Source organism: Dicentrarchus labrax, unplaced genomic scaffold (genome assembly GCF_905237075.1).
Source record: "Dicentrarchus labrax unplaced genomic scaffold, dlabrax2021, whole genome shotgun sequence".
NCBI lineage: Eukaryota > Metazoa > Chordata > Actinopteri > Moronidae > Dicentrarchus > Dicentrarchus labrax.
In genome coordinates, this window is record NW_026136715.1 from 24,335,084 (window position 1) to 24,361,445 (window position 26,362).

The window sequence follows — 26,362 nt, forward strand, 5'->3', positions numbered from 1 at the left end:
CCCAAGGCTAATGGAGGAACTAAACCCAGATACTTGAAGGCAGATGATGGGGAAGTCTGTACATTTATCAAGGGCTTTTATACTGACCTTGAAAGGTTGGCTGATACTTAGGTGGGTCACAGAAATCTCTTATTATTCACTGGGTCATGGTGTAAAATGGGTTGCGAGTCTGTTTTTGGTCGGTTCCCATATGACAAGGAGCACTGTGTCTCACAAGAAGAAACAAAATTCATCAAATTTCGATCCTGCGGGCTGAAAAAACGAGAACACAGGGCTGTATATAGTGAGGCCATCCTGAATAGCTTTCTCGTTATCTGTCATGTATCTACTGTGTCACCCTCAGAAACACACAAACACACACACACACACTCACAGAAAGATTGTGTATTTTTAGAGGCTCCTATCGATCTACTAGCTGATGCTTATCAGCTACATCCTCCTCTTTGGCCATCCAGACCTGATAGCATCCAGATAGACACACAATCACACTTGGTCATCAGAGATACCACACAGGGCAATGCTATTCTAATGGAGACGTGTGATGAAGAGCTCTATAGAGTCAGTGGAATGGGGGTCTTTTCCTAATAGGCACAGTATCTTTTCTGTTACTTGATAGCTTGCAACAAAGTTGAACTGTTGGACAAATGCAGACATTAAAAAATAGTATTAGAAAATTTGTTATTTCCTTTTGTATTTTCCCTGTTTTTCGTGGCATGTGGCTGGGTTTTGTAAAGCCCTGATCCATCATACTACAGATTATGGGCCCAGACATTTTAGTCACAGGCTTATAAAATGAATTACCATAAGAGTGGTGAAAATATCAACTGACCAGATGGTAGGCAATTTTGTCAGTGACTGTATATGGTGTAAAAGACACATAAAGTAGTTGTAAAGTACTGAAAAACAGAAATTACCCTGACTGAGAAAGGATCGGTAATTATACGTATTTTATTTTCATCATCATTCATTATATTTATATATTTTTATCACACATATCTGCAGCTCCACGTTTCAGACTAACGTTAGCTTTTTCGGACCATAACTTTACTGTTTGGTTCACTCTTACTGTTCTTATAGCATATTGGTGAACATAGTGAAGCATTTAGAGGTGTATAATTGAGTTATGGCAGGTTTAAAGGACCAGTGTGTAGGATTTAGTGGTATCTATAGCGGTGAAGTTGCAGATTTTACCATTTGAATACAGAGAAAGTCCCTATTTTAGAGCAAGTATTTACACACACTAATTCTTATATTCAGGTGATTATACACTAATGAAAACATACTTGTGGATATTATATTCCATTTCTGCCAATAGATCCTCCTAAATGTTACACAGTGGACCTTTAAACTCAATGCATTCCTTCAAAAGGAGCAGGTGCATGATTCTTCCCCAGCCCACAAACTGGAGAAGTATTACGACAATACGACTGAATAAAATGGTAGTTTCTTTTAAACTGTATATCCTACATTAACTATGATGGTCCTGGATCGGGGTTAGGTTTTGTGATACAGGAAAATATGTGTGAAAAATATAAGGCATTCACAATAAAAATAGCTGCACTCTTCTCTTTTTGGTGTTTCTTGCACACTTACGCAAATTTTATGATCAAACAGTGAATGAAAACGTTTGTATCCAGTGCATAGCAAGGAATGCATTTTGTTTGTAGTTTATTTTAGAAGAACAGAACAAGAACAGAAGTTAGAGTGAGTGGTGACAGTCACAGTATCTGAACAAATGATTAACCACCACCAGAAATGTCAGTGTTCTAAAAATATATTTAAAAAACAGTAACATAACACATAACCATTTAGCATTAAAGGCACATTAAATAAACTAAAAAAACCCAACTGTCCATCTGTTCTAAGTAGCCCAAATTTCATCTGCACAAAATTTATATTTAGTTAGCTGAAAAAGGTCAAGATGTCAACAGTTCTGCACATACTCGTGTACACAGTAAATCAGTCTACAAGCTGCACACAATCCACTTATCAAACATTGCTGTGCTGCAGCAGCCGGGCTCAACGGGCTGATGTATATCAGTTTATGTCTGGCCTGTGTTTGACCTCTCTTCTCTGGTGTTTAACATAAAGAGATCCACAGAACAGGCCGCCATAGGGAGGGTGTCTCTTATTGTACAGTATGTCCTCTGAGTGTAGCAGAAATAGCTGCACGCCGTGATGTATAGGTTGCTGCAGCTCCCCCTGTTTTGACCTGTCTTTTACTGTTTTCTATGAGCTTACAAGAGGCAGACAGTGAGAGATAAAGAGAAAGTTGGTAATGAAGAGTTAGAGAAACAGACTGAGAGATAAAGATGCGTCTGAATAGGAGAAAATGTTTGAGGAGAAGTATATAGATACAGCCTTATGACCTGCCTGTGAGTTGATTGAATGGAGAGATCTATAGGGATTACTAGCATTACCCATTGCACGTTATTGTGTTATTCTCTGGTCTGTGTGTGTGTGTGTGTGTGTGTGTGTGTGTGTGTGTGTGTGTGTGTGTGTGTGTGTGTGTGTGTCTGTGCTACATTCTGTTAGACTTATTCTCTAAGGGTATAACTATATTAGTGTCTAAAACTGAGACATTGCTCAACAGATGACTCTTATTCTTTCTCTCCTGGGAGATGTGGTCATCATATCAGGTCCTTTTTCTTCCTTTCTTTCTTTCTTTCTTTCTTTCTGTCTGTGTGAGTGTGTGTGTAACAGCACTGGTCGATGGGGTCTTGCCCCCTCCTTTTCTGAAATGGTTCATTGGACTGTAACGCTAATCCGTGGGGACGCTCTACACTGCGGTGACCCCCCTGACACTCACACACATAGACAAACACACACAGACTCCCTCATCCATCATACTCGGGGGTTGTCAGCGCCTCAGTGAGGTGGCCTCATGGGTGACAGCCGGCAGCCAATCGGGGCTCTCGCCTCATCTCTGACATCACCGTAAATGTGATGTCTCCATCCTGATAGAAAGTAATTAGAAGTGAGGGGAAAGAAAGTAAATAGATAATATGAGGACTTGTGATATAAACTTGTGACTAGATATAAATTAAGTAAATGTCATGGTTTTTTTTTTTTTTTGGTACACATACGCCCACCTCCAAGCTAAATGTGTGAGGCCAAAGTCCACTAACCCTAAAACATCATGTTCCAGCAGCTAGTGAAGAGTGAAGGGTGTGAGTAAAGGAGGCTTTGGAGGAGAGGAAAAGTGAATATGAGAATGCAGTAGAGCGCTGTAGCCAGCTGGAGTTTGTGGCTGCAGGCCTCATCCCAGTTAAATAAACAGCAGAGCAGGTAGAAACCAGAGGCAGAGAGGGAGGATCAGATGAGAGAGGTTAGGAAGACATATAGAGAGAACAGAAAGAGTAAACTGAAGACGGGATGAGGGAGGCTAAAACAGAGAGGTGTGACTAGGATGGATAGTAGCGCACATATCCCCACTAATACAGCTGAGGCGTTCAGGACTTTGCTGGTTCAAACTGTGTTGTTCAGTTTGATTCAAAATAAGGGCTATAGTACATAAGATTAGGGGTATAGAATATACAATTGTAGTGTTCTGAGTGTACATTTTGCAATATAGCTCTCTAATCTTCAACAATGGAACAGGACAAAGAAAAATGTCAATGGCATGGACAATCCTTTTTTTTTTCTGCTAACAATCATACAAGGCAATGTGTCATATTTTAGAGATGTAAAATTACCACTGTGCGGCTCTACACTTGACAGGGATGATGCATAATTATTTGAAAGTGTCCTAAATCTTAATTTCTAGTTTACTATTGATTAAACTATTGCGTGTCTATTATATAGGGATAATAGTGGATGAGTGCATGAGGGAGTGATTACAGACCAGGCATTGTGTGGCTGTACACCACAGCTGAGCTGACAGCGGTGCTCTCAGTCACCAGTAAGTAGAACTCTAACTAAAACCTTCGGATTTGGTCAGCAATGGTGGTCAGTTCAGTCTGAACATTCTGCGTTGAAGATTTTTGTATGAACAACACTGAAGCCTTCATCATACTTAAATACAGACGCGGACAGCTGCAAGTGTGCCCGCGCTTCTATACATGCTATAAACAGAGACTTGGGCAGATGGAGAAATTTACGTCAAGCAGACCCATGCTGCCACAGGGACGCAGAAACCGTGAACTGGCCTTACTTGTTATAAAAGTAGATAGTTCTGACACCGCGACAACTGCTTGAATGTAACTCAACATGAAAGAGAGATACACCTAACTTATTAACTGCATTAGCTTGGCCCTTTTAAATGTGTTATACGTTATTATAAGAAGCAAATAATATATTTTTGTCACAGATTCACCTTGTATACTCTGAAACAGTTGTGAGTATTCCCAACATTTCCACTGTGCATGGCATACAGTAGGCTTTTTTCACAGCAGACAGTTTGACTTGTCATATCAGGAGACCACAGGTTACTATTGTAGTATCATAAGCCATGCTAGTGGGCCTGTCATGCACAATACCTGAACCCTGGAACGGATTCATCATTATTAATTACAGCTGTGCTTTTCCTGCTTTGACATGAGATAGTGTCTGCTGTGAAAAGGGCCTAATGTGGGACAGGACACTGGAGATCTCAGCGTGCATACTAGCATTTCTAGGACTGCCATTCAGCCCTCCAGCATGATCAGAATACATAGTTAATAGTTAATATGCACAGAGTACACATTTTTCCCAATTTCCCAGTTCAATATGGCCATATAAGTAAACACACTGGGAGTATCAGTCAGTCAGTCAGCCTGCCTATGGGGGTTTTGCACAAGGTACAGTGTACAGACCTACAGATGCTAGAAGCAGCTGACAGAGACCCTAATAGAGATTTTACATTGGTGGTATGGAAGACTTTTTTTTTTTTTTTTGAAGGCTTACCTTCCCGCCTTTGATCACAGTGTCCATGTATTTGGCCCCAAGGCTACTGTAAAACACTTCACGAGCCTGAGACTGCAGTGGTTTCTGCACAGAGCCAGAGGGCAAGATTTAGCCTTTGATCGGTGTGTGTGTTGCAGGCTAGTTAGTGGTAGCTGTGTGTGAGGGTATATATCCATCTAAATGTAACATAGTTTGTGTGTGTGCCTGCATTGCCTGTCTGGGAAATCGTTTGGATATACAGGTATATAAGCGGTGTGTATGACTCCCTTGTTTCAGCGCTCCACCCCGCCTCGCTCTGTTGGGAACCTGACCTCCTCGACTATCTTCCTCCACTTTAATAAGCGAGTGTATGGCTCCCAAGACCTCGGCTCGCCTCCTCACCTCCTCCCCTCCTTCCCTTCTCGCTCCACCTCTCCTCGCCCTTTCTTATCCGATGGTTTATCTCTGCTCATCCTCTGTATCACTGTTCATCCCCGACTTACATCGCAGTAAATTTATATCTCAACAAGGAATGTCTGTAGATTTTTGTGTGCTAGTAGTTGTACTGGGAAGGTTCCAGTGGCTGCAACTGGGAATCCCCGAAGGTATGGGGCCGTATGAATCAGAAGGAAGTCATTCAGCTAACTGGATAAAATAAAGGTTGGAAAACAAGGCCACAATGAGAGAGAGAAAGAGAAGGAAGATTCAGAGAATTTAAACAGAGATCAAGTGCAATCGAGAGGAAGAAAGAAAAGAGAGGAGTGAAAGCGAGGGATTAGAGGAATCCCCCAGGTAAAGAGATTGTTGTGTCTCATTGTGTAGAACTGCTCTGCTATCTGATGCAGACTCGGCTCTGACACCTGTCACCACTCCTAATGAAACATCTCCCACAATCCTCTGCTTCCAGATCTTTTGTTCACTCCCTCCCTCCTTTGAGTGTGTGTGTGTGTTACCTTCTCTATTCCCTTCATGTGTTCGCTCTATTGTGAGTCTTTGTACTGTATATGTGGGTTCTATGTGGGGCCTTTGTATGTGTGTTCATGCATATGCGTGTTGTGCATATAATCATGTTCCACAGAGGAATGTGACGCTGTGCTTTTTATCCCGACTCTGATGCATCAGTAATAAGGAACAGACCTTAGGAGAGTGTGTGTGTGTGTGTGTGTGTGTGTGTGTGTGTGTGTGTGTGTGTGTGTGTGTGTGTGTGTGTGTGCGTGTTGTTGAAGCAATAGGGACCAGAATGTGCAATAGCGAGGCACAGATGTGAAGTGGTCTCAGTGTATGTGTGTGTATATGTGTGTGTATATGTGTGTGTGTGTGGGCGGGTGGGTGGCAGCCAGACAGGATTTCCATGCCACAGTTGGAGCAGATGCTTGAGCCCAGTCTTCCCAACATTAACAATGACTTCAGACTAGATACTCCGTCCTTCTTGTCACATACACACCACATGTTCTCATCCCAGGTCGTCAAATACCGACGCTGCTTTGCCACGCCCCGCTGCGTCATATTCAGAAGCACAAGGTGCTTAGCGTCTGTATGAGACGCCAAAGGGCTGTGACAAAACGTCGATATTTGACGCCCTGAAAAAGAGAATGGGCACACACACTCTTTCCCTCTTTCTTTCTGGGCTTCTTTAGTCCTGTTTTCCATTTTATTGGAGGCTAGAAGCAGTTCATTAGCGATCTGTCGCCATCTGTGAATACTTTAAACTTTGACTGTCAGCCTCACTAATTGACAATCTGCTTCACTGAGCTCATTGGCATTGATTTGATCTCTTCTCTGTCTCTCATTCCTCATTTCTTTCCTCCTCCTTCCCTCTTACAACCACATCGCAACGTTCATATCATGTTAGATTCTCTGTAAATGAGAGCCACCGACTGGGACAAACCTGTTCGCCGCAGCCTCCTGCTCATAATTACAAGTAGGAGCTTTCACATTATCCAACTGCGGTCATAAAGTCAGTTGGCAAACATGCCAGTAAAGTTACTGTTGGTAAAATGATCAGTTATAATTATCCTAATAGTCTACTTGCGAAAAAAAAGGCAATCAATATTTGTTTTATTAAATTTCTAGATAGTTTTAAGGCTGCACTGATATTTCCCCTTTTTGTGGCCACTTGCGAACAGCAGAGGAAATTGAAAAATACCTCTATACCAATTGCTCAAAATCAATTAGCATTTTTTTTAAATCAGTAAATATTAAAAACTGTTTATGTTTGGCTGAGATGGAAAAGTTCATCTAGTGATCAAAATGCAACAAAGTGCAATGGGAATAAATCCCAACATACATCATCCACTGATGCTTCTGCTCCACTGAAGAAACTAAACATGGGGCGGGAGATGAAAACATCAGATTTGTGCAGAGCAGTAAGGTGACTGTAATGTTCCTCAAATTGATACACAAAACAAACATAAATGCCAATTTCTACAGACCTGACTGGAGAATGAGCACCACCAGCTACTTATCTCGACAAACCAACTCCTAATCTCATAAGGGTCATAGAAAGGAAAGGCGCCCAGAAACAAAAACAATTAGTTAAAAGAAGCTGGAAGCTTTGTACAGCCTAGTAGGAAACTACTCTGTGGGGGTTTGTCACTACGAGTTTCACATTACACATACTCATTTTATCCACTGTTAGTCTAAAAAGTATTGATTAATTCAGCTTTAAAGGAACTGTGTTACATGCCATCTTTAATCAAATATATTGAATTACAAATTAAACACTATTAAAAATGCTTCGTATATATACATATAATCTCCAAATATTTACATCTTTGACTTTTCCACCCTTCGTCTTCCCATATGGTGCCAATGCTATCTGGCTGTGGGAGTGTGCTATATTGTTGTGAAGGGAGCAGAGGTGTCTCTTGGTGCCAATATGTCCAAACCCCTCTTACCCCTCTGCATCCTCTCTGCAATTCCCAGGCCTATCTGCAAGTCATTACCGATGCCCCATTAGACAGTAACTCTGCACAGAGCACACTCATATTGAGATTACGCTACAGAGTGTGAGGCTGCTGGTGTGGTTTGACTTTAGGTATTCACTCCTGATTAAATAGAATGCAGTACCTGCTGATTGATCATTGCAGATATAAACGTTTACCATCCTAATAGAAAAATTATAGTTCGCTTAATGGCGCTTAAAGTGGAATACGACTTAATTTGTAAATTGTAGTTTGGTATTTGTATGGCCTTTACGATTGTTTACCGCATCTCCAGATGAATACCAAGCACACATTAGTGGATAGAACTTATTCAATGGTAATTACAGCCATGATATTGCAGTGGCTCTTTTTATCCACTTACACTGCGGAAAATGTGTTAACAGGTCACAGCCTTTTAGTCACACTTAATATAAATTAAAATCTTCTACAAACAATCACTTAAGCATCTTGGCTCAATGAATAAAAAGGCAGTTTAATCTCTTGAATGACCACTTTTTGACTTGCTTGTTTCAGAAAAAAACTAAGATGTTAAAACTACTCTTGAAATGTATGTTGGGGGTGGATAGTTGTGGCGAACAGTTGCAATACTTTTTATTGTGTGATGTAAATTCAGCATATCAATATGAAATATGCTAATACTGTAGTATCACTGCCACACATGAACGTGTTGAAATTAAATCTCTTTTGTTGAACCAGTCAAAAACACAGTTCGAAGCACAAATTAACTCTAACGCATGAGCAGTGACATAGCATGGATTCCAGCTGACAGCTAAATATTGTTTTATGATTTACTTAGGGTTGAAAAAACACTCAGAGATTGTGGTGCAAAGCTACTATTCTAGCCAATTTCTCATTGATTGCAGAGCAGCAAGAAATCGCTGAACTGAAGCGCTGACCCCTCAGTCATCTCCCTCCTCTAATTCGTCAGACTGTAGCTGTTTTACAGTACAGCATGGTAGAATTAACACTGTCCGTGTTCCTAAGAGACGCTGCCTCAGGCTCTCATTTTCGTCCACGCAGAAAGAATTAGAATATCCTTTGGTGCATTCATTTAGGCAAAAACACACCTAATATCAGCCTCATTAATACTTGGAAGGGTTGGATTCCAAAATGGCATGTACTCATTTTGACAAGTGCCAGCCACATTCAATATTCAGTGGTTCACAAATAGGACAAGAGTTGATCCTCAGGAGTGTTGATAATTTGTAAGTGGAGGTTTAAGGCAGCCTGATTGTTCAAACATATTCCACCATGAGAACAAAGGATGCTGGGGTGCATCTGGAATTATGTGGATGGATGCTCTTGGGAGGAAAAAGAAAATGATTCATAGCTAATTATGGACACAAGGGAGTTCTGTAATGCCATAGTGCCATTTCTAATACACAATTATGACTGGTCAGTCAGAATAAATAGCCTCATCTGTATTTTTTCTGTCAGTGGAGAAGACATCGATTTTCTTTATCCCGTCCCTCCACCAGCATGTCCAGAACACCCTGTCCACCCAGATCTGCATCCCACTGAGACTGTCTGCTTTCTTTTCCAGTCACGTCTCACAATTCTTTATTCTTATTTTTTCTCATCCCCAGGAGTGTCCTCAGATCCTGCCCTCCCCTCAGATCTACATCCCTGCTGGAGTCATGAGGCCAATCACCCTGCTGGCCCAGAACCTTCCCCAGCCGCAGTCTGGACAGAAGAACTATGAGTGTATCTTCCACATCCAGGGCAGCACGCACAACGTCCCAGCCCTGAGGTTCAACAGCACCAGCATACAGTGTCAGAAGACCACGGTAAGGCTAAAAAACAATTGGGATTTTATATTTAATCTTAATCTTGTCTTGTGCTTATCTGTTTTATTAGTTTTAGTCAAGGACAAATCAAAATGTTTTAGCCCAGTTTTATTCGACAAAAAGTAATTCAACTTTTAGTCAAAATGTTTTCTTTCTTTAAAGTAATTAAATTAGACTAATAGGTATCAGAAGTTAGAATAAAGGTGATTGCATTTCACTCACTTAACATTTGAGGGTGCATGCAATGTTTGTAATCTATGTTAAATTAATAATACCTTACTGGGAACACAAAAAAAACCCGTAACGTTTTCTTGAATGTCCTGAATTTGCCCGACCGATGGGCTGACCGATGGGTCGAGCAGGTTCGGGTCTCCCTTGCTGCTCCTACCAGCAGTATCTGTGCTGCCAATTGTGCTGCTAATATGCATAAGGTTTGCTGGTTGGGTCTCCTACTTATTGGGGGAAAAATATCTATCAGGCATTTTTTTTTTAATGTCTGATAGTCCACCATTTAATATTGTAGTCTGTTGACCTGATGAATGTGAGTTTATGTATTGTCGCTTTTTATTTATTGATTACCAGCTCAGCCATTCCTAATCAACTATCTCGCTGCTCCAGCCATCCCCAGGTGCTCAGTCTGTAAGCTGGAGCACCATTTAGGACAGTGATACTGGTTAACCATTAGTAGACTTTACAGATGGTTAGCTATAGTGTGAGACCAGCAGTTAATAGACTGGTGTGGCAAAGACTTGAAACTGAAGCGTATGGCCACAGGGACTGACTGTCGCAAATCCACTCTCTCTTCATTCCCACTCCTCATTCCTGCCTTTTAGCCCTCAGTCAAACTGTCACCGCTAATAGGGAGCGACCATTTCAGCAATGTTAATTTCCTCAGCTCCAATCAGGGCATGAGGCAGAGAGGAGACATTTTAACGACACCAATTATGACTTACTTAACGAGACATATGATTAACATGCGAGCCTGCACACACCGCAGCAGTGGTGATAGATCCAATAGCGAGTCCTTGCAGTTAAAAGGCAGTGGGAGCCGGTGTGTGGCTTTGGCAACTTCACCGGCCGCCTTTTTCTTCAGCCTGTCACACGCGTGTCAGGGCCTCCAGGTCATTTAGTGTTACCACTGGGTTCAAAAAACATCGCTGATTTGCGGCCTCTTGCTGTTTTTGAGCTCTATGCGGTCACCCACTTTCTTCCTTAAAAGGGGGGAAAGAATGAGCGTCAGTATTGGAATCCTGAAAGTCGTTATGCCTCTGATGTTGGACGGTGACATGAAAAATAGTTCAGGGGCATATTATTGAAATAGATTTCCAAATTGCAATGATGGCTCCTACAGTTCTTTTGTGTTTTGGAAAGGTAATTTGTGCATATTTAGTGGCTTGTGCCTCTGTAATTGCTTCGTGCAAGTGAGTGTTCTTTCATGATTTTACTTTTTGGGTTGTTATTACGGGTTTTTGTCAGATTTGTCCTCAGTGACCTGACTACTTTAAAGCCTATTGAATAGTGCAAAAATGTGCTGCAAAAACAGTAATTGCTGTACATCAAGTTGAATGTTTGAATAAATTGGTCAAAGTCAGATTCACTTCCTTTACTTAAGGATTTCTAGCTTTTACTTTCAAACTACTCATATGCCTTCAGCATGGTGAGACCCTTTCTAATATCTTCTGTCACTGACATTGTAACACTAGTGAGATTAAAACTTGCTATTTAGATAAAACACAGTATTATTATACCGCAGCAGTTAGTTATTTTTTGTTCTCTCTCTGTGAAAGTTTAAGTGTGTTGTGAAAGCCTCCCATCCCACCAAACACCAGCGCGTACTCCAGGAACTAGCCGTGTGCAGTTTGCATCCCTTGTGTTAGATACACTCACACACATTCATTACTACGCCAGTACTACTGCTGAGCGTTGCTGATGCTGGAGGACAGAGACCTTTCTCAGCAAATCTCCGATTCACTGGCAAACTGAATGGATGCACACACACATGCACACACATTATATTTCATCACTCCACGGTGCACTTTAACGTTTTGTAAAATCCTAATGTTCTTTCTGCAGGAGGCAGGAAAAATAGTAAATAATAGTGGCCTAAACACAACTTTGCAGCTGTTTATGAAGCTTAGGGGGCTGGAGAGTGTGTGCGCAATGTGTGTGCATGCGCCCACGTGAGCAGATCCATGTGGTGTTGAGAGCGAGTATGCTTCCTTTTCCCCACCCCCCGCCTCTCTCCTCGTCAGGTGGGACTGTGATAGGATCCAATTAAGGGAGCTGTAGATAAAATGATGATGAATTGCAGTGGTGTGGTAGACTGACGGACACAAACACACACAAACACAGACGCACATACACAAGCCTGGCAGACCCTCTAAAGCGGAAAAAGAGGGAAGCGAAGAGACAAAGAAAGAGAGAGCCAAAGAGGAGGTGAGGGAATTAGGAACAGACAATGACGATGCAACAGAGAGTGTGATGGAGGAGGTAAGGAGAGGTAAGAGAAGACGAAAGAAAGAAATACTAAGCTCAGCAAGCAGACTGAGGGGAAACAAACAAACGAGGGAGAAACAGATGGAGAGAGAATGTATGTGGAATATAAAAGATGTGCATGTTTGAGAAAAGTGATGCTGGAAGAAAAGAAAATCATGATCCGTGCAAAAGTGAAACTGCTGAAATAAACTACACAGCAGAGGGTGGAAGGACAGTTGGAACAACAGGGACTGGTTACAATGTCGGTCAGCCGTTTTCAGATCAACCTGTTCAGTTGTACGCTGCAGGAGTGAAACCCTACAAGTGCTTTTAAAGGGGGGAGCCTATGTATGACATCATAGCTGAATATTAAGCTAATTTGGACATTGATTTTTGGCCATATTTTTATTGCTGTTGCAGGCATTTTCAGTTTCAGACAGTATGAACATCTATTAGAACACTTTAGAAACTTGCTAGAGTTGCGCTATCAATCACAGTGAACAAACCGAATTTGAATTCTGTCAGTGTTACATTATTGTTGCGTGGTAACGCAGTTTGAGTGCAGATTAATTAGAAAAAGTCTACATTGATAAAAATGAATGCTGACTTGATGTTCGCTGTGATGGATTACACAAATCAAGCAAGTTTCAAGTCTGCTGTGTGAATTTAAAACCGCACAGAAAAGGGGCACTCCCCATGTATCAGAGCATGTGGAAACAGCTGTATAATGTCTGATGACATGATCAGGCCTTGGGTTTAGAGTTTACAAGTTTTTACCAGAAAGCCTGGATTACAAAACTGGGTGTATGAAGTATTAGGGTGTATCTAATGTAAGACTCTATCAAGTTGCATCATGGGATGTGTAGGATAAATTTGTGTTTTTTGGAGTTTGACTATACTAGGTACTAAAAGTCAAGATATCTTGGATTCTGACATTCCCTTCTAAGATGTGTCTATTGTGGGTCCTACAACTTGCAACGTGTCACACCAATCACACCTTAAAGGAACAGTGTGCAGGATTACAACCCACTACCCACTGTATCCACACTTTTTTAAGATTTAAATATTAATAAGTGCAGCTTTAAATACACTGGTATGGTCTTTTAGCAAGCTGTAAATGCTTTTGTAGCTTTAATTTTACAAGTCACTACGTTCTTGCAAGTGATAATAGATGTGTTAATTGGAAAAATGAGAATGAATGAATTAATACAGAGGAGCAACACGCAGAAGATCCATCTGTGATTGAGAACCTGTATACTTGCTACCATTGTATTCAGTATTCTCAATAGGGAAGTATGTGTATATGTATCACAGCTGGCTGTGACTGGGACAGTAGAGTGTAATAAATCACAGGGAAAATTAGCCAGCAGTAGATGTACACTCATCCATTCAATCTTACTGTCTCTTTGTGCATTATTTAGCCCCTCGCCAAACACTGAAACATTGAACTTGCATACTCAAATACACCAGGGACTCAAAGCATGCATGGGTGCACTCCGGGATGTGCACAGGGAAAACACACGCTGGCGAGAGCACACACTCACAGGCACACACTGATAGGATGCATGCAAGCTGCGTGGATACCTACTGTTTCATGGACAAAACACACACACACACACACACACACACACACACACACACACACATCCTCCCCAGGGGTTTGGAAGCCCAACGTGAAACAGACATATGGAGATTCTCCACATGATCCTCTTCCTAATCATGTGGAGCAGACGGAGACTGTAGCATCAGCAACAACCAGCAACCTGCTTTACATGATTTATTACACTGACACACATAGGCTATCAAACACTTTGTGTGTGTGTGTGTGTGTGTGTGTATGTGTCTGTGTGTATGAACCTTCTACTGTAAGTCCGTGCATCTGGCACTGTTTTGAGAAACATAGTCAATTTTAGGAGGGTGACAGACTGTGTGTGTTTGTGCGTTCACAGTCCTCAAATTGGTCTAGGCTTTAATCTAGTCTAGACTTTTTCTTACTTTCACAAACAGGCTGCATATAGCACAAATACAGTGTAACACATGCACAGTGCACACCCTGCAACACTGCCTCCTGACTCCTATGAAAAACTGTTATCACTAATGTGCTTTGCTAATGAATTTAAGAGGCTGTTTATGGAGTTTTTAGGTATAGTCTACCACAAAACACTCAGTGAAGGTAAGATGAAAGATGGAGGTGTTGGTTAGGGCTGCAGTAGGTAACTTTTAGGTAAAAAAAAAAAACTTTTTGTCATATCTGCTGAAATTTTCACCTTTTTCTGACAGTAGTACATGAGACAGATAATCTGTGAAAATCTGGTTCCTCTGGCTCATTCCAGCACTTCTAATGGCATTTGTGAGAATCCACTGGGGCTGGACAAAAAAAAAAAAAAATTAGAACCTTGAAATGTATAAAGATGCTTTGGGTTGGAAGCTTGAAAATAGTTGGTTGTTGGGTCTCCTTCCCAGGGTCCCAAAGCATCTTTATTTTACATCCTGGGAATTAAACTCATTCATCTTCCTTTCTCAGCTATGATTGGTTGTTTTTCGTTCAAGCCCGGTACAAATACCATTAGGAGCACTAGAATGAGCCAGAGGAACCCGATTTTTTTGCAGATTATCTGTCTTGTACTAATGTCAGGGTATAGTGGAAGTTTCAGCAAATATGCCAAAATATTTTAATACAAATTACCAACTACAGCTTTAAATTTTGAAAACATGAATATGCACTGTATGTTTCCAGTCAAGTGTGACAATAGTCTTTCTCTAACTTTAACCAAACACTGAGTTTAGTAAACTTAATCATTGCAAAACTTATTCATGCCTTAGTTGCCATCAGAGCGTGTAAGCAGAGAGGATTGGTCAGAATTTTCACTCACAAAACCCTTTGCTTTGCGCTTCGAACTCTCCCCACTCCACTAAAAACGCTCACCACTCTCGCCGACAAAAGCTTAAACCCTGTTTAAGACATGATAAAGCTGTATGTGTCACCCCAGGGACCCACACACACATACACAGGCAGCATGAGTGAAGAACCTCCCTGCAGATCATCATAAGTTGGTCCTTTTAACTTCATTGTTGCAGAAGAAACGACACCTTGCTATTCCATTAGCACATCATTCATGAGGTTATTATAAAGATCAGCTAGTCTATACGTGTGGTTAGAATAGAGCAGAAGAGCAGACTCACTTATTGACTAGTGCGGTGAAATGGCCTTCTGATACAGGCCAGGCTCATGTGCAAATTCACAGAGCAGAAATTGTCAGAAAACATATAAAATCTGTTGGCACAGGAGTGTCAGGTGAGGTGTGAAGAATTATAACATTTTGTTTAATTGTTTTTTTTTTTTCATTCAGTTATGACCAGCATCTGTTTTTTTTTTTTTTTGTGCATAAACAAATTAGACATGAGCAAAATTGTTGGTTTAAGAAATTCCCACTCAACTGAAATGAAGTGAACTGAACTGAAATGGGGGACGGTGTGTGTGTATGTGTGTGTATTGTGCAGTGTATTTTTAACACATGCGCAGGTATCCTTCAACATGACTAATTACATGAGGGTGACCTGCACATGGACGCGCGCACATATGCACACATCTCTCCGTTTCTCTACCTTCTCCCCCCTTCAGCAGCCAGCTGCTCTGTTTTGTTAACATCGGCAGTTTTCAGTCCCTCCTACGCACGCACGCGCGCGCACACACGCACACACACACACACACACACACACAGCCATATCTATTCATACAATCCATGGAGACATGCAATCCATGGAGACGATTCATGTAGCGAGAGAATAAACGAGTGCAGGAGCAGATAACGAATGAACCCGCGCCAGGCTGGTGTGTTACAGTAATGAGGCCAGGGACGGCTTTGTGCTCACCTTGTAGTTTTTACACCTCCTCCCTCTCCTTTTTTTCTCCTCTTGTCACCTCCCCTCCCTCTCTCCCTTGTCCCCTCGCATTGCCCCTCCTCGGCCCCTCCCTTATCTCCTCCCTGTTAAAACTCTTCTTCCTTCCACTGTCCTCTATCTTTTATGTCCCATTTGCTCTTTTCTCCCACTTTCTATCCCCCCCTGTTCTCCCTTTCCTCTTGTTGACATCCCTTACCAGCTTTCAGTGCCTCTCCTCTTTTCCATCTTTGCCCTCAGTTGCTTCTAATCTCCTCTCCTCCTTCCCTAATTCCACTCCTCTCACTTTCCCCTTATCTGCTCTTTAGCTGTCCTCCACTTGCATCCACCCAACTTTCCTTCACCGTATCCTCGCCTTTTTCTCCTGTCCTTCCCTCCACCTAACTTCCTGTTCTCCTCTCCTCTCCCATCCTCTCTTCCCTAGGGGGGTCTACACTATGAGTTGGCTCAGGTAGATTAATTACATGCAGTGACATGAAGGAGCTGGCCAGAGGCTTCAGTAATGAGTCTGATTACTCATCTCCAGCAGCTCCGGGTGCTCAGGGGAGGGAAGTCAGGACGGCAGGCCAGCAGACAGGCCGTTCAGTAGGGGGAGAGCAACTTGTACCTACAGGGTTCCACCAATACAGTTTTTTAACAGCACTGGCACCACCACTTTTAGATCAAAGCTTTGCCAAGAGTCAGTGACATGCCGATTGTCAATAGCTGTTCAATTCAATAATTTAAAAAATGTACCCAAGGAAAAATACAGATCAGTTTCTTGAGGACAAATTACTTGACCGCATATATGTTCATATCTGTAATCAATTATTCAAACAAGCTGCAGGAGCCAGCAGGACAAAAATCCAAACATCTAATCACCAGTAGACCAGAGGAATGCCTAGTATGGAAGAAATCCTGCATGGAGGCCAAGGAGGTATTCCAGAGTGGGATGGCTGAGAGACAAAAACATAATTAAATGCAGAAAATGTGGAAAACACACGCATGGATAATAAATCACAAACACAAAAAACAGCAAACTGTTTTTCAGTAAGCCTAGAAGGTGATTTAAGGTAAAGTAGCCAATTTATTTAAGCCCATGAGTCAAAGGAACAGGGAGGTGAAACTAGAATGGATTTCTGGAATGATTTTTTACGTTTGACATTATCAGACGTTTGACATTATGTTAGGAAATACACGCTCATTAGCTACAGTTAGATTACAACCCATTGCTTGTTGAACCCTGCTTCTGTCCTTTGTTTCCTTATAGAGCTCCAGAGATACAGGAGTTGCAGTCATATTCAGACATCATATTCACTGTTACACACTTGAACTTGAGAATGAACAACAGACATGATCTGATTGACAGTGTCGAGAGTATATGGGATAAGATTTGATGATAAGTCATTTAAAACAAGCTGAAATATTCTGCGATTGGGCTGAGATAAATCCCTTTAAGTAAATGAACTTGTATCCTGTAGCAGTTTAAGTTTTGAAACGAATATGTTTTTTAGTATTAGCATACCCACCACTCGATAGCCAACAAACACAGAACCTCTAAAATGTTGGATTTTTTGTAAAGAAAGTAGAAGTGATGGCTTCAGCAGCGTTCCATAATTAGATTTAGTACTTTCATGCCACAGTTTTAATCATGATGTCAGAGCATCTGTCATTTTCAAAAAGTGATGGTCTAATTTTGGAATAAAGCTCTGCATGTCTGTCTCAGTTCGACTTGTGCCCATCAGAAAACTCAGAGCATACTTCCACTGAGAGGATAAAATGATAGACGATGACAGTGACCCCAGACAATGTATCACTGCATTGTTGAGAAGAACTTTATGGGAAGTGTTTCTGTGGATAAGTAGATGCATTGTTTCTGTAAATTGAACTGTAAGTCATGGCAAAAAGCCTGCATTTAATATCAGATGCCACTAATAGTTCTAAATCTCATTAGAGAAGAAGTTTGAATCTCAGAGGTCAGAGCAGAGTAATAACTGGTGACTGACAACACCAGTGTGATGAATTATTAAAGTGTCCGCTCTCCTGATGTGGCTCTATTATTTTTTACATAAAGTTTTAGTCATGCTAGCAGCATGGCAACTTTGGTTGGTCCACCACTTTGGTCCATATTGAAATATCTCGTCAATTATTGGATGGATTGCTGTGACATTTGGTACAGACATTCATGGTCCCCAGAGGATGTAGCCTAGTGACTTTGGTGATCCCCCTTACTTTTCCTCTACTTGGCGCCACAATGAAGTTTACATTTCTGGTTTTGACTGAAATGTCTTGACTGATTGCTATAAAATCTGGTACACACATTCATGTCCCCTTTTAGGATGAACTTTAACTATAACTTTCCCCAGACTGATGGTCCCCAGACTATTCATCACACTCCATCATCAGAATAAATTTCCATTTGTCATATATTTTAGCTTATGTCCAAAAACCCATTAGCCTCAGCTATACCTTGTGTTTAGTGCATATTAGCGAATGTTTGCATGCTTACACACAAAACTAAAATACTAAACATGATAAACATTACATAAGAATGTAAGCATTGTGTTTATGTTAGCATGCTGATGTCTGAAGAGTTTTACTTTGCAAGGTCTATGTGACACCTATAATTAAAAGAAAAAATGGCGGCCTGGTCTTAGCTAAAATTGTCTACTTCCCTTAAATCCCTCTTATGTTACATCTGTGTCCTTGTGCGGCTTCTCCTCCGCTGAAGCTTTTCCCTTCTCTTCACTGTGTTTTCAGTTTTAAACCTAAAACTCGTCTTTTACTCCGAAATGTGCCCTAGGAGGAGAGTTAGACAGTGGGTGATGCTCAGCGTGACTGTGTGGCACGGTGTCGCTGTGTCACAGTGCGGTTTGTGTCGGCGTTTGAAACCATGTGACAGTATGAATAAAGCATGATGTGGCGGGCAGCAGGGTGGGCAGGGACTGACAAGAGAACAAGCTCACCCAGTGTTTTGGTGACGGGAGACAAGTCGAAACCCTTAAAGTTTAATGGGGGCCACGCCGCAGAGAGAGGAGGAGGACTATGTGGGCATGTGTGTGTGGGGGTCCTGTGGTTTCACTGGCACTGGAAGCTGCCATACACAGGCCTTTAAACAGTGGGATGTAATAGTGATGCTAATAAAGTCAACAGCCTACCTCATGTGTGATGGATCGGGGTCACACTCAACTAGTGGGAAGGGAATAAGACCAATCAGCCTTTCCTTTGTGGCAAAAGAGTGTTTTGGTTGAATCCCTCTGCTCTGGAGCTGCTGACCTCCCAGAATCCTGTGGTTTCACTGGTCTGTTCCCCTCAGCATCTTAACTGTCTCAACAGCGATCCAGACTTCCCACATTCCTTCCTCTGTGGCTGCTTACAATGTCTCCCTTTTCCTCTTGTTTAGGTTCTTCTTTTTCTTCTGTTTATCCTTTTTATTTCTCAAAGCTGAACAGAAACCATTACTGATCTGAACTAACACAATGTTTAGCTTTGGTAATCAGTAGCTTATCTATTTTGCTGGTATACGGAGAACCCATGCAGCTCATTATTTATAATTAGCCCTGTCCTTTTAGTCTGTTAGCACCAGCTTTACTGATTCCAAATGTCTGTGAATCTGTGTTAGGCATAAAAGGCAAAAATACCATATAAATAAGAAGCTAAATAAATGAATGAAGGTGATGTAAAGTACTATGGGCATGCTGCACTTCAAGATGGGCGAGGATGACTTAAAGTAAGTCAGATTTTTTTAACATAATTATTTAAGAATCTCTGCCATCCAAACCACAGTGGTAACGGACCAATCAGCATCCTATGATGAACTACTGGCAGCTACAGCACGAGCTACAGGCGTGGTTTAATGCTAGGTGTGTGTAACAGCGTGTGTGAATGTTTGCTTGAAAAGAACAACGGCGGCTGCTACAGAGGTTCGTGTAGATGCTGCTAGCTCCAGTTATATCAGAACTGGAGAGTATGTATTCATTTGAAGAAGTGCAAAGTAGGTCACTGAAGGGTTTTCTTGATGGAGAAAAGCTTTTTGCTCTTCGCGAGTTTGACGCTATATGGTTAGTTGATCTGATGGATTGAGGTTCCCCCGTGACAGACATAGATAGACAGATAGTTCAACCAATGACCTGCCTGGTATTTTTTGAAAGCGCCTGCCCTTTTCCAAGCAGTTTCCAACAAACGACTGCCTAGATGGATGGATCTTATTTATTCCTGTGATATGTTTGGTATTTGAATCATGGGAATGACTAGTGGAGAAAAGTTTTGACTGTATCATAAGAGTGTGTCTCTGTTAGTGTATGTGTGCGTCTCAGGCCCCATTGGCCATAGGGGATGGTCGAGTCCCTTCTATCAAATCCAGTTTGTCAGGGAGCAAATTGGAAATGCCAATTTCACTTTACACTGCTCCGCATCTTATCTCTCCCTTACCCTCATCCCACCACTTAGCTCATGCCTAAATGAATAAGGTCCTCTAACACGTCCACTAGTGTCCGATTTCAGTCTGCTTTCACCTCTCTGACCCTTTCTCCTCCTTTTCCTGCTCCGTCGTCTTCCCTTCATCCTTTCCCCCATTTTCCTCTCGACACCCATCTCATCCTTTCTCCCTCCCTCCGTCCCACCTCATCTCCTCTCCTCACTTCCCATTCCTGTCTCCATTCTTCCATGCCCATTCAACTGTAACCCATCTGTTATTTCTCTATGTGTATTTATGAAATATGTCTGTTTTGGTAAATATGGATTTATGCATGTGTGCACGCTCGGGCTGTATCGCTGTCTGCAATGAACAAGCCAGGGCGAATCACTATGCAAATTAAACAATATCTCCTACAATTCCCAATTTGCATTGAATCTATTATAAATCAACAGTTTCTCACACACTCTGTTTCTCTCTTTCTCAGTATGACTACGAGGGCAGTGACATCAGTGACCTACCAGTCGACCTCTCCGTCGTGTGGAATGGAATCTTTGTCATTGACAACCCATTCAACATCCAAGGTACAATGTTTTCTCCTCTCCATCTAACCTTCCCAATTCTCGAGTCTCATTTTGGTGGAGCATGGCGGGGCATTGTTGCTTGGCAAAAAATTTGAATCAGTCCTGGTTGTTTATCCGTCTGTAATGACTGCCTGTGAAGCAGCAACGCCATGTGCAGTTTTTCCCCTTCATAAGAAATCTGTAATTTCGTTTCTGACAGCCATCAGGGAGGAAAGGTGAAAGTGTACCATCCGTTTGGAAAAACACTATTCTTGTCTCGGTGATAAAAGAGGGGCACAGGGAGTGATTGATGGATGACGATGATAACAAACAAACATCCAACACAGAAATTAATAGGGATGGATGTTAGAGAGGAAGATAAACAAATGGCAAAACCAATAGGCAGAAGAAAGGATGAAGGAGAAGAACGATGGGCGGATGACAGGTTGATAAATGCACCGTGTAATGGGGGGGGGTATATGAGAGCAAAAGGATTGATAAAGAAAAACAGAAAGCGACATGTAGGGATGTCATTTATTATTTTTAATCACTATTTGTGCATGAAGTGGAAAACAATTACCAATTCTAAATTCTTTATCAAGTGTAATATATTGGGTGGTGGAGGCTAATAATTTTAGACGTCCCATTACACAAGATAATATAAGTCTTGCTCTCAAGTGTGTCTTACAGTCTTATGCACCAAATTTGCAGGTCTAGAGTTAGATTAACTAACCCTTCCTACTCCACTCTCTTCTATTTTTTTCAATTCTACTCACTATTCACTACAATCTTTAGATGACACACGTGCACGTTTTAATCTCATCCTTTGTGTTCCATCTGACCTCATTTTGATAAATGTCAGACATGCAGTTCATTTTGCAGATTGCTTGGAAATTAGTTGCTTATCGGTCGTGACCTAATTCTTCTGCCTGTGTTATTTTGTTTTAAAATATGCTTCTTTAGGGTTTCAGTCTTTCTGTGCTGAAAGATTCTTCCTGGGGATTAAACATGTGGTTTAGCATGTGCGAAGAAGAAGAAGAATTGTAGCTGCCACGACAAAATAAATAATCACAATTCTGTGCAATTAAGTGGATGCTGTAATTTTGAACTATAGATTTGATGACTTTTCCTAATCAGATAAATACTTGACTGAAGCAATGCACCCAGTGCTAGTATCAGCATTTATTTAGGGAGTCAAATTTGACATTTATGTGTTAGATGGATCATTGTATCCAGAAACATTCATGAACTACAGTAGTAGTAAATATTTACAGTACTAGTGTTAATACTGCTATTATTGTTTATTAAATTGAAATCTTTTAGTTGCTTGTTGAGGAAAACGGGTTTGGGGTATTACTTTAGTTTAAATTAGTTAAGCCAAATTCTGTAACTCTGTTGCACTTTGTCTTTTAAAATACCTTGGTAATAAATTGTAAGGACCTTGTGCGGTTAAATTAATAAGGGTGCTTTCATACTTCATTGGTTTGGTTCATTTACGCTGCTGCGAAAATTGTTATTCCATCTCAAACTTCAAACAACCCGACAGAGATTGCTTGAGGTCTCAGTCTGCTCCCAAAGTAAAGGCGGTAGTGGTGTGGCTGTATGGACGGAAATGTCGTTTGGTCAGTCCGTCTCCAAAACTATTGGATGGATTGTCATAGAAATTTGTACAGACCCCTATTCTCCTTAATCTCCAGCTCTGCTACTCTTGAATCCTATTGACTTTGTTAATAAATATTTTAGTTGACCAAATGCCTGCAATGCCAGAACGCCAGAGTTCTCATTGTGGACCTTCAAAACGTCCTGGATGAGTATAATCAGTTGCTCCATCTTCAGTTTTGCTGACCTTTCAACCCAATGATGTAGCGTCCTTGTATGGACAAGGCGAAGCAAGTCCTGTGGAGCTGACTGGTTAATTCTTGTCACATGACCTGTGGACTGCTGGAATTTGGAGTCACTTAACATAAAGGTGAATCAAGTAGTCTATAACTTATATGAACTTGACTATCTGATATTTCACAAGATGTTATTCAAAGTATTAAGACTAGAGTTGTGACTGAAATACAGCAAGTTCATACTATCTAAAGATACAACCCCTGCTTCTGTTGTATAGCATCTCTAAATCCCCACATTTCCTCACAGCGCACTGTTGATATCTTGAAAATAAACAGATCATTGTCAAGTTCAGAACAGTGAGCTGTGAGGAGTTTGGGGGACTCTGGGGCACTCTTGCAAACTATGAAGAGTCTACTGTTTACTTTTTTTTTGTACTTATCCAAGATAAGTAGTGTCTTTGAATAAAAGTCATAACAGGGCTTTTGACATCAGTCCACCCTCCAGATACGAGGTTTTATACCGCAGTTATCCAGCTAACTCTTGAAACAGGCCCTAGGGATGTTTGCCACAGTGCGGGCTTTGCATGTGACAGCAGTGGTGTTGAGCTCTGAGAGTTTGGGAGTGTGAAATCCAATGATCTTAGCGACGTGTGTGTGTGTGTGTGTGTGTGTGTGTGTGCGCGCAAACTTGACAAGTGTGTTCCTGTTGTTATGACTAAGAGTAAGCCGTTCCTGCTACTTGACTTGCTCGGTTACAGGGAGTTTATGCAGGCAGCATCCAAGGCCAGTGGTGTGTTCATCACAAAGACCTTCTGAAACCTGTGGCTAGGTTATAGATGAGTAATTAGTATGAATCAACAACCCTATCAACTCCCCTTTGATATATTATGATTTTTGTGCTAAAGGCTCACAGAAAACCTATTAGGATTATGAGTTCAATGCAACGCTCTGTGTTAAAGGTCTGAAACTCCTTAAAAACATGCATTATAAAACCGTCCTCACCCATACAGATCTCATAAAGACCTTCTCCTCCTTTTCTCCTCCTTTTTCTCTCCATCCTCATTAATCCCTCCCTGCTCCATCCCTGTCTCTTTCTTTCTGAATCGGGGCTGTATTATCCGTCTGTGGCAGAGCCGCTCGGCCCTGGCCCGGCTTTGCCCCGGTGTAAAGTGGAGATGTTAATGTTAATTAAATCATTCATTTGGTTCAGATTAATTAGCGTCGCGCTACTTTTAAGCTGAGCCGTGGCTAATCAGATTAGGCCGAGCGGAGGGCCGAGGCGGGCAGATGGATACGAAAGAGGCTCGCTTTGAAGTCCGGCCGCCGTCTGTCTGCGGAGGAGGAGGAGGGGGAGGAGATTCCTCCATGCTCTGTTGCTTTTTTTTTTTCCTCACTGCTTTTCCACTTCAGTTCATTTCAAATCTGTTTAACTGGTGTGACAGCAAACAAAGCTGCCTGCAGGTTTTGGCATTGTAGTATCAATGATAGATAATTATGTTAAAGATTAACAGATGACAAATGTTAACAAAACAAAAAATGTCTTCCTCGTTTGTCTTTGACTTTCTCTCCTCTGTTTGGCTCTCCTTGTTTCTCACACAGATTCTCTTCTGTTTAGGGTCTCTTTTTTTGTCTCTCTCTCCTAATTTCTCTCACTCTCTCTGGCTCTCGCGGGGCCTCAACATCTTTAAATTCATAACAATTCTTGTTGCTGTTTTGTTAACAAGCGCAGCTCAAATTTATCCTCCCCCCTCCTCCCCGCTTCCTTTCATCTCCCTCTCCTCTTCTCTTCTCAGGTGTTTGAGGATTTAATTATTTATTTATTTATCTATTTATTTATTCATTTTTTACTTTTAATGACTTTCTCCACTCTGCAGAGTTGAGGGAAAGGGTTTTTTACACAACAAATTATCAATTCCCTATTGGCGTTAGAAGACATTACCTGTCGAATTAATTTATGTAATATCCCTGTAGGTCGCTTGTTCATTAATATATTTTTTCTCTCTATTTATCTGCGGGAACAGTTATTTTCTCATCGCCGCACCCTCCGAGTGGTAATAATCACCTACTGAAGGTTTTAGGTGTAACGCGGGTGATTAACATTCATTTATGCCGTTCCCGCTCTCCTCTCTCTCTCTCTCTCTCTCTCTCTCTCTCTCTCTCTCTCTCTCTCTCTCTCAGGCTAACAGATAGGTACACTTCTGATTACTTTTTTGACTTTACTGTTGCCACTGTTCCAAATTAACAAACTTACACAACTTTCTGTTCATCAAAAATATTTGTCAGGCAGTATAAGAAAAGGCCAAGTTTCCAAAATAAAGCAGCTGTACTTCAATCCATGTCCGCAGCCTGGAAAAGGGAAGAAAAAACTGTTGGAACGTGACAGATTTGTGAATAATGTAGGACTACAGCTGTTGGCTTCAATTGTTCAATATCACTATGCTTCTTCCTGGGAGGTAAATGAGCTCAATAGCTCCTATCATTTAACAAGGTAGAATGAATATTAAGTTATTTTTTGGGTGCTAACAAATTAAACTCACAATATATATAAGACGAGAAGGCTAGTATTAGGGTTGAGTGAGTATTCAGTGTCTGGCACAGATAATGTACTTTGCGAATATCATCGGAGTAAAATGTGTGAATATCCAAACTCGTAAATTCTAATCATGCTGATCTTCTAACATCATAAATACCAAGGGCATACATACATGAATGCCGCTGCCATTTGTGTTCATTCATGTAATAAGTCAACATTACCACTGAACATTTAAGTTTAAAAGACAAGCTGCACACAGCCCACAGTGACGCTCTATGACTACAACTCCTCAAATCTGTCTCTCTGTCTCCCCTCCAGCCCACCTGTACAAGTGCAGAGCGTTGCGAGACAGCTGTGGTATGTGCCTGAAGGCCGACCCCAGGTTCGAATGCGGTTGGTGCGTCCAGGACAAGAAGTGCTCCCTCAGGCAGGAGTGTACCGGTGGAGGGAATTCCCACCTCCCGCTGCAGCTGGCCGAAGGCGGAGGAGGGTGGATGCACGCCACCTCTGGGAACAGCCGCTGCACCCACCCCAAGATCACCAAGGTAAATGAGTGTTTCTTGGTATGGCAGCATACATGGAAGGTGACACCACCCACTGCTTACTGAAGAGGCTGTGAGATGTACTTGAGAGTATGCTGATGTACTTTTGGGTGTATGTGTATTTTTTCCTTGTGTGGATGAGAACTGACAAAGTCACTTTGTAGCCGTGTGTGAGTACTGCGTCATTTTCTGTGTTTATAGAGTCATATAGAATGTTCTGGTATAGTCTGGTGTGGTATATGGTATGTGCATGTGAGAGAGACTGAATGTCATACACCACTCTGATAGTGGTTTCTGAACTATTCTGTACTCTTTATAAGTAGGTTTTCAAACATACAGAATTTGGCTGCGTATTTTGACCTACATACACTTACATTTAAAGGTATTTTAAAGTCTCTCCCACACAAATGCAACAAAATCCGACACATGATATAAACACGCACTCCCTCATCGCATTTTAAACTGGTTAGTGGGGAACAGTTGCTATGTAGATACAAAAAAGAGTACTGGCTTCAGAGGACAGAGT

The 26,362-nt window shown here is 41.5% G+C and overlaps 1 protein-coding gene across 3 annotated transcripts in view; it reads left to right on the forward strand.

Moving 5' to 3' along the window:
• LOC127377737 (plexin-A1-like) overlaps positions 1-26,362 on the forward strand; it is a 260,122-nt gene that overhangs the window by 161,312 nt on the left and 72,448 nt on the right. For all 3 annotated transcript variants that reach the window (XM_051425884.1, XM_051425882.1, XM_051425883.1), the window contains exons 10-12: positions 9,395-9,595; positions 20,851-20,947; positions 25,613-25,839. In XM_051425884.1, the coding sequence (XP_051281844.1) occupies positions 9,395-9,595; positions 20,851-20,947; positions 25,613-25,839 (525 nt within the window). The remainder of the gene's footprint in view (positions 1-9,394; positions 9,596-20,850; positions 20,948-25,612; positions 25,840-26,362) is intronic.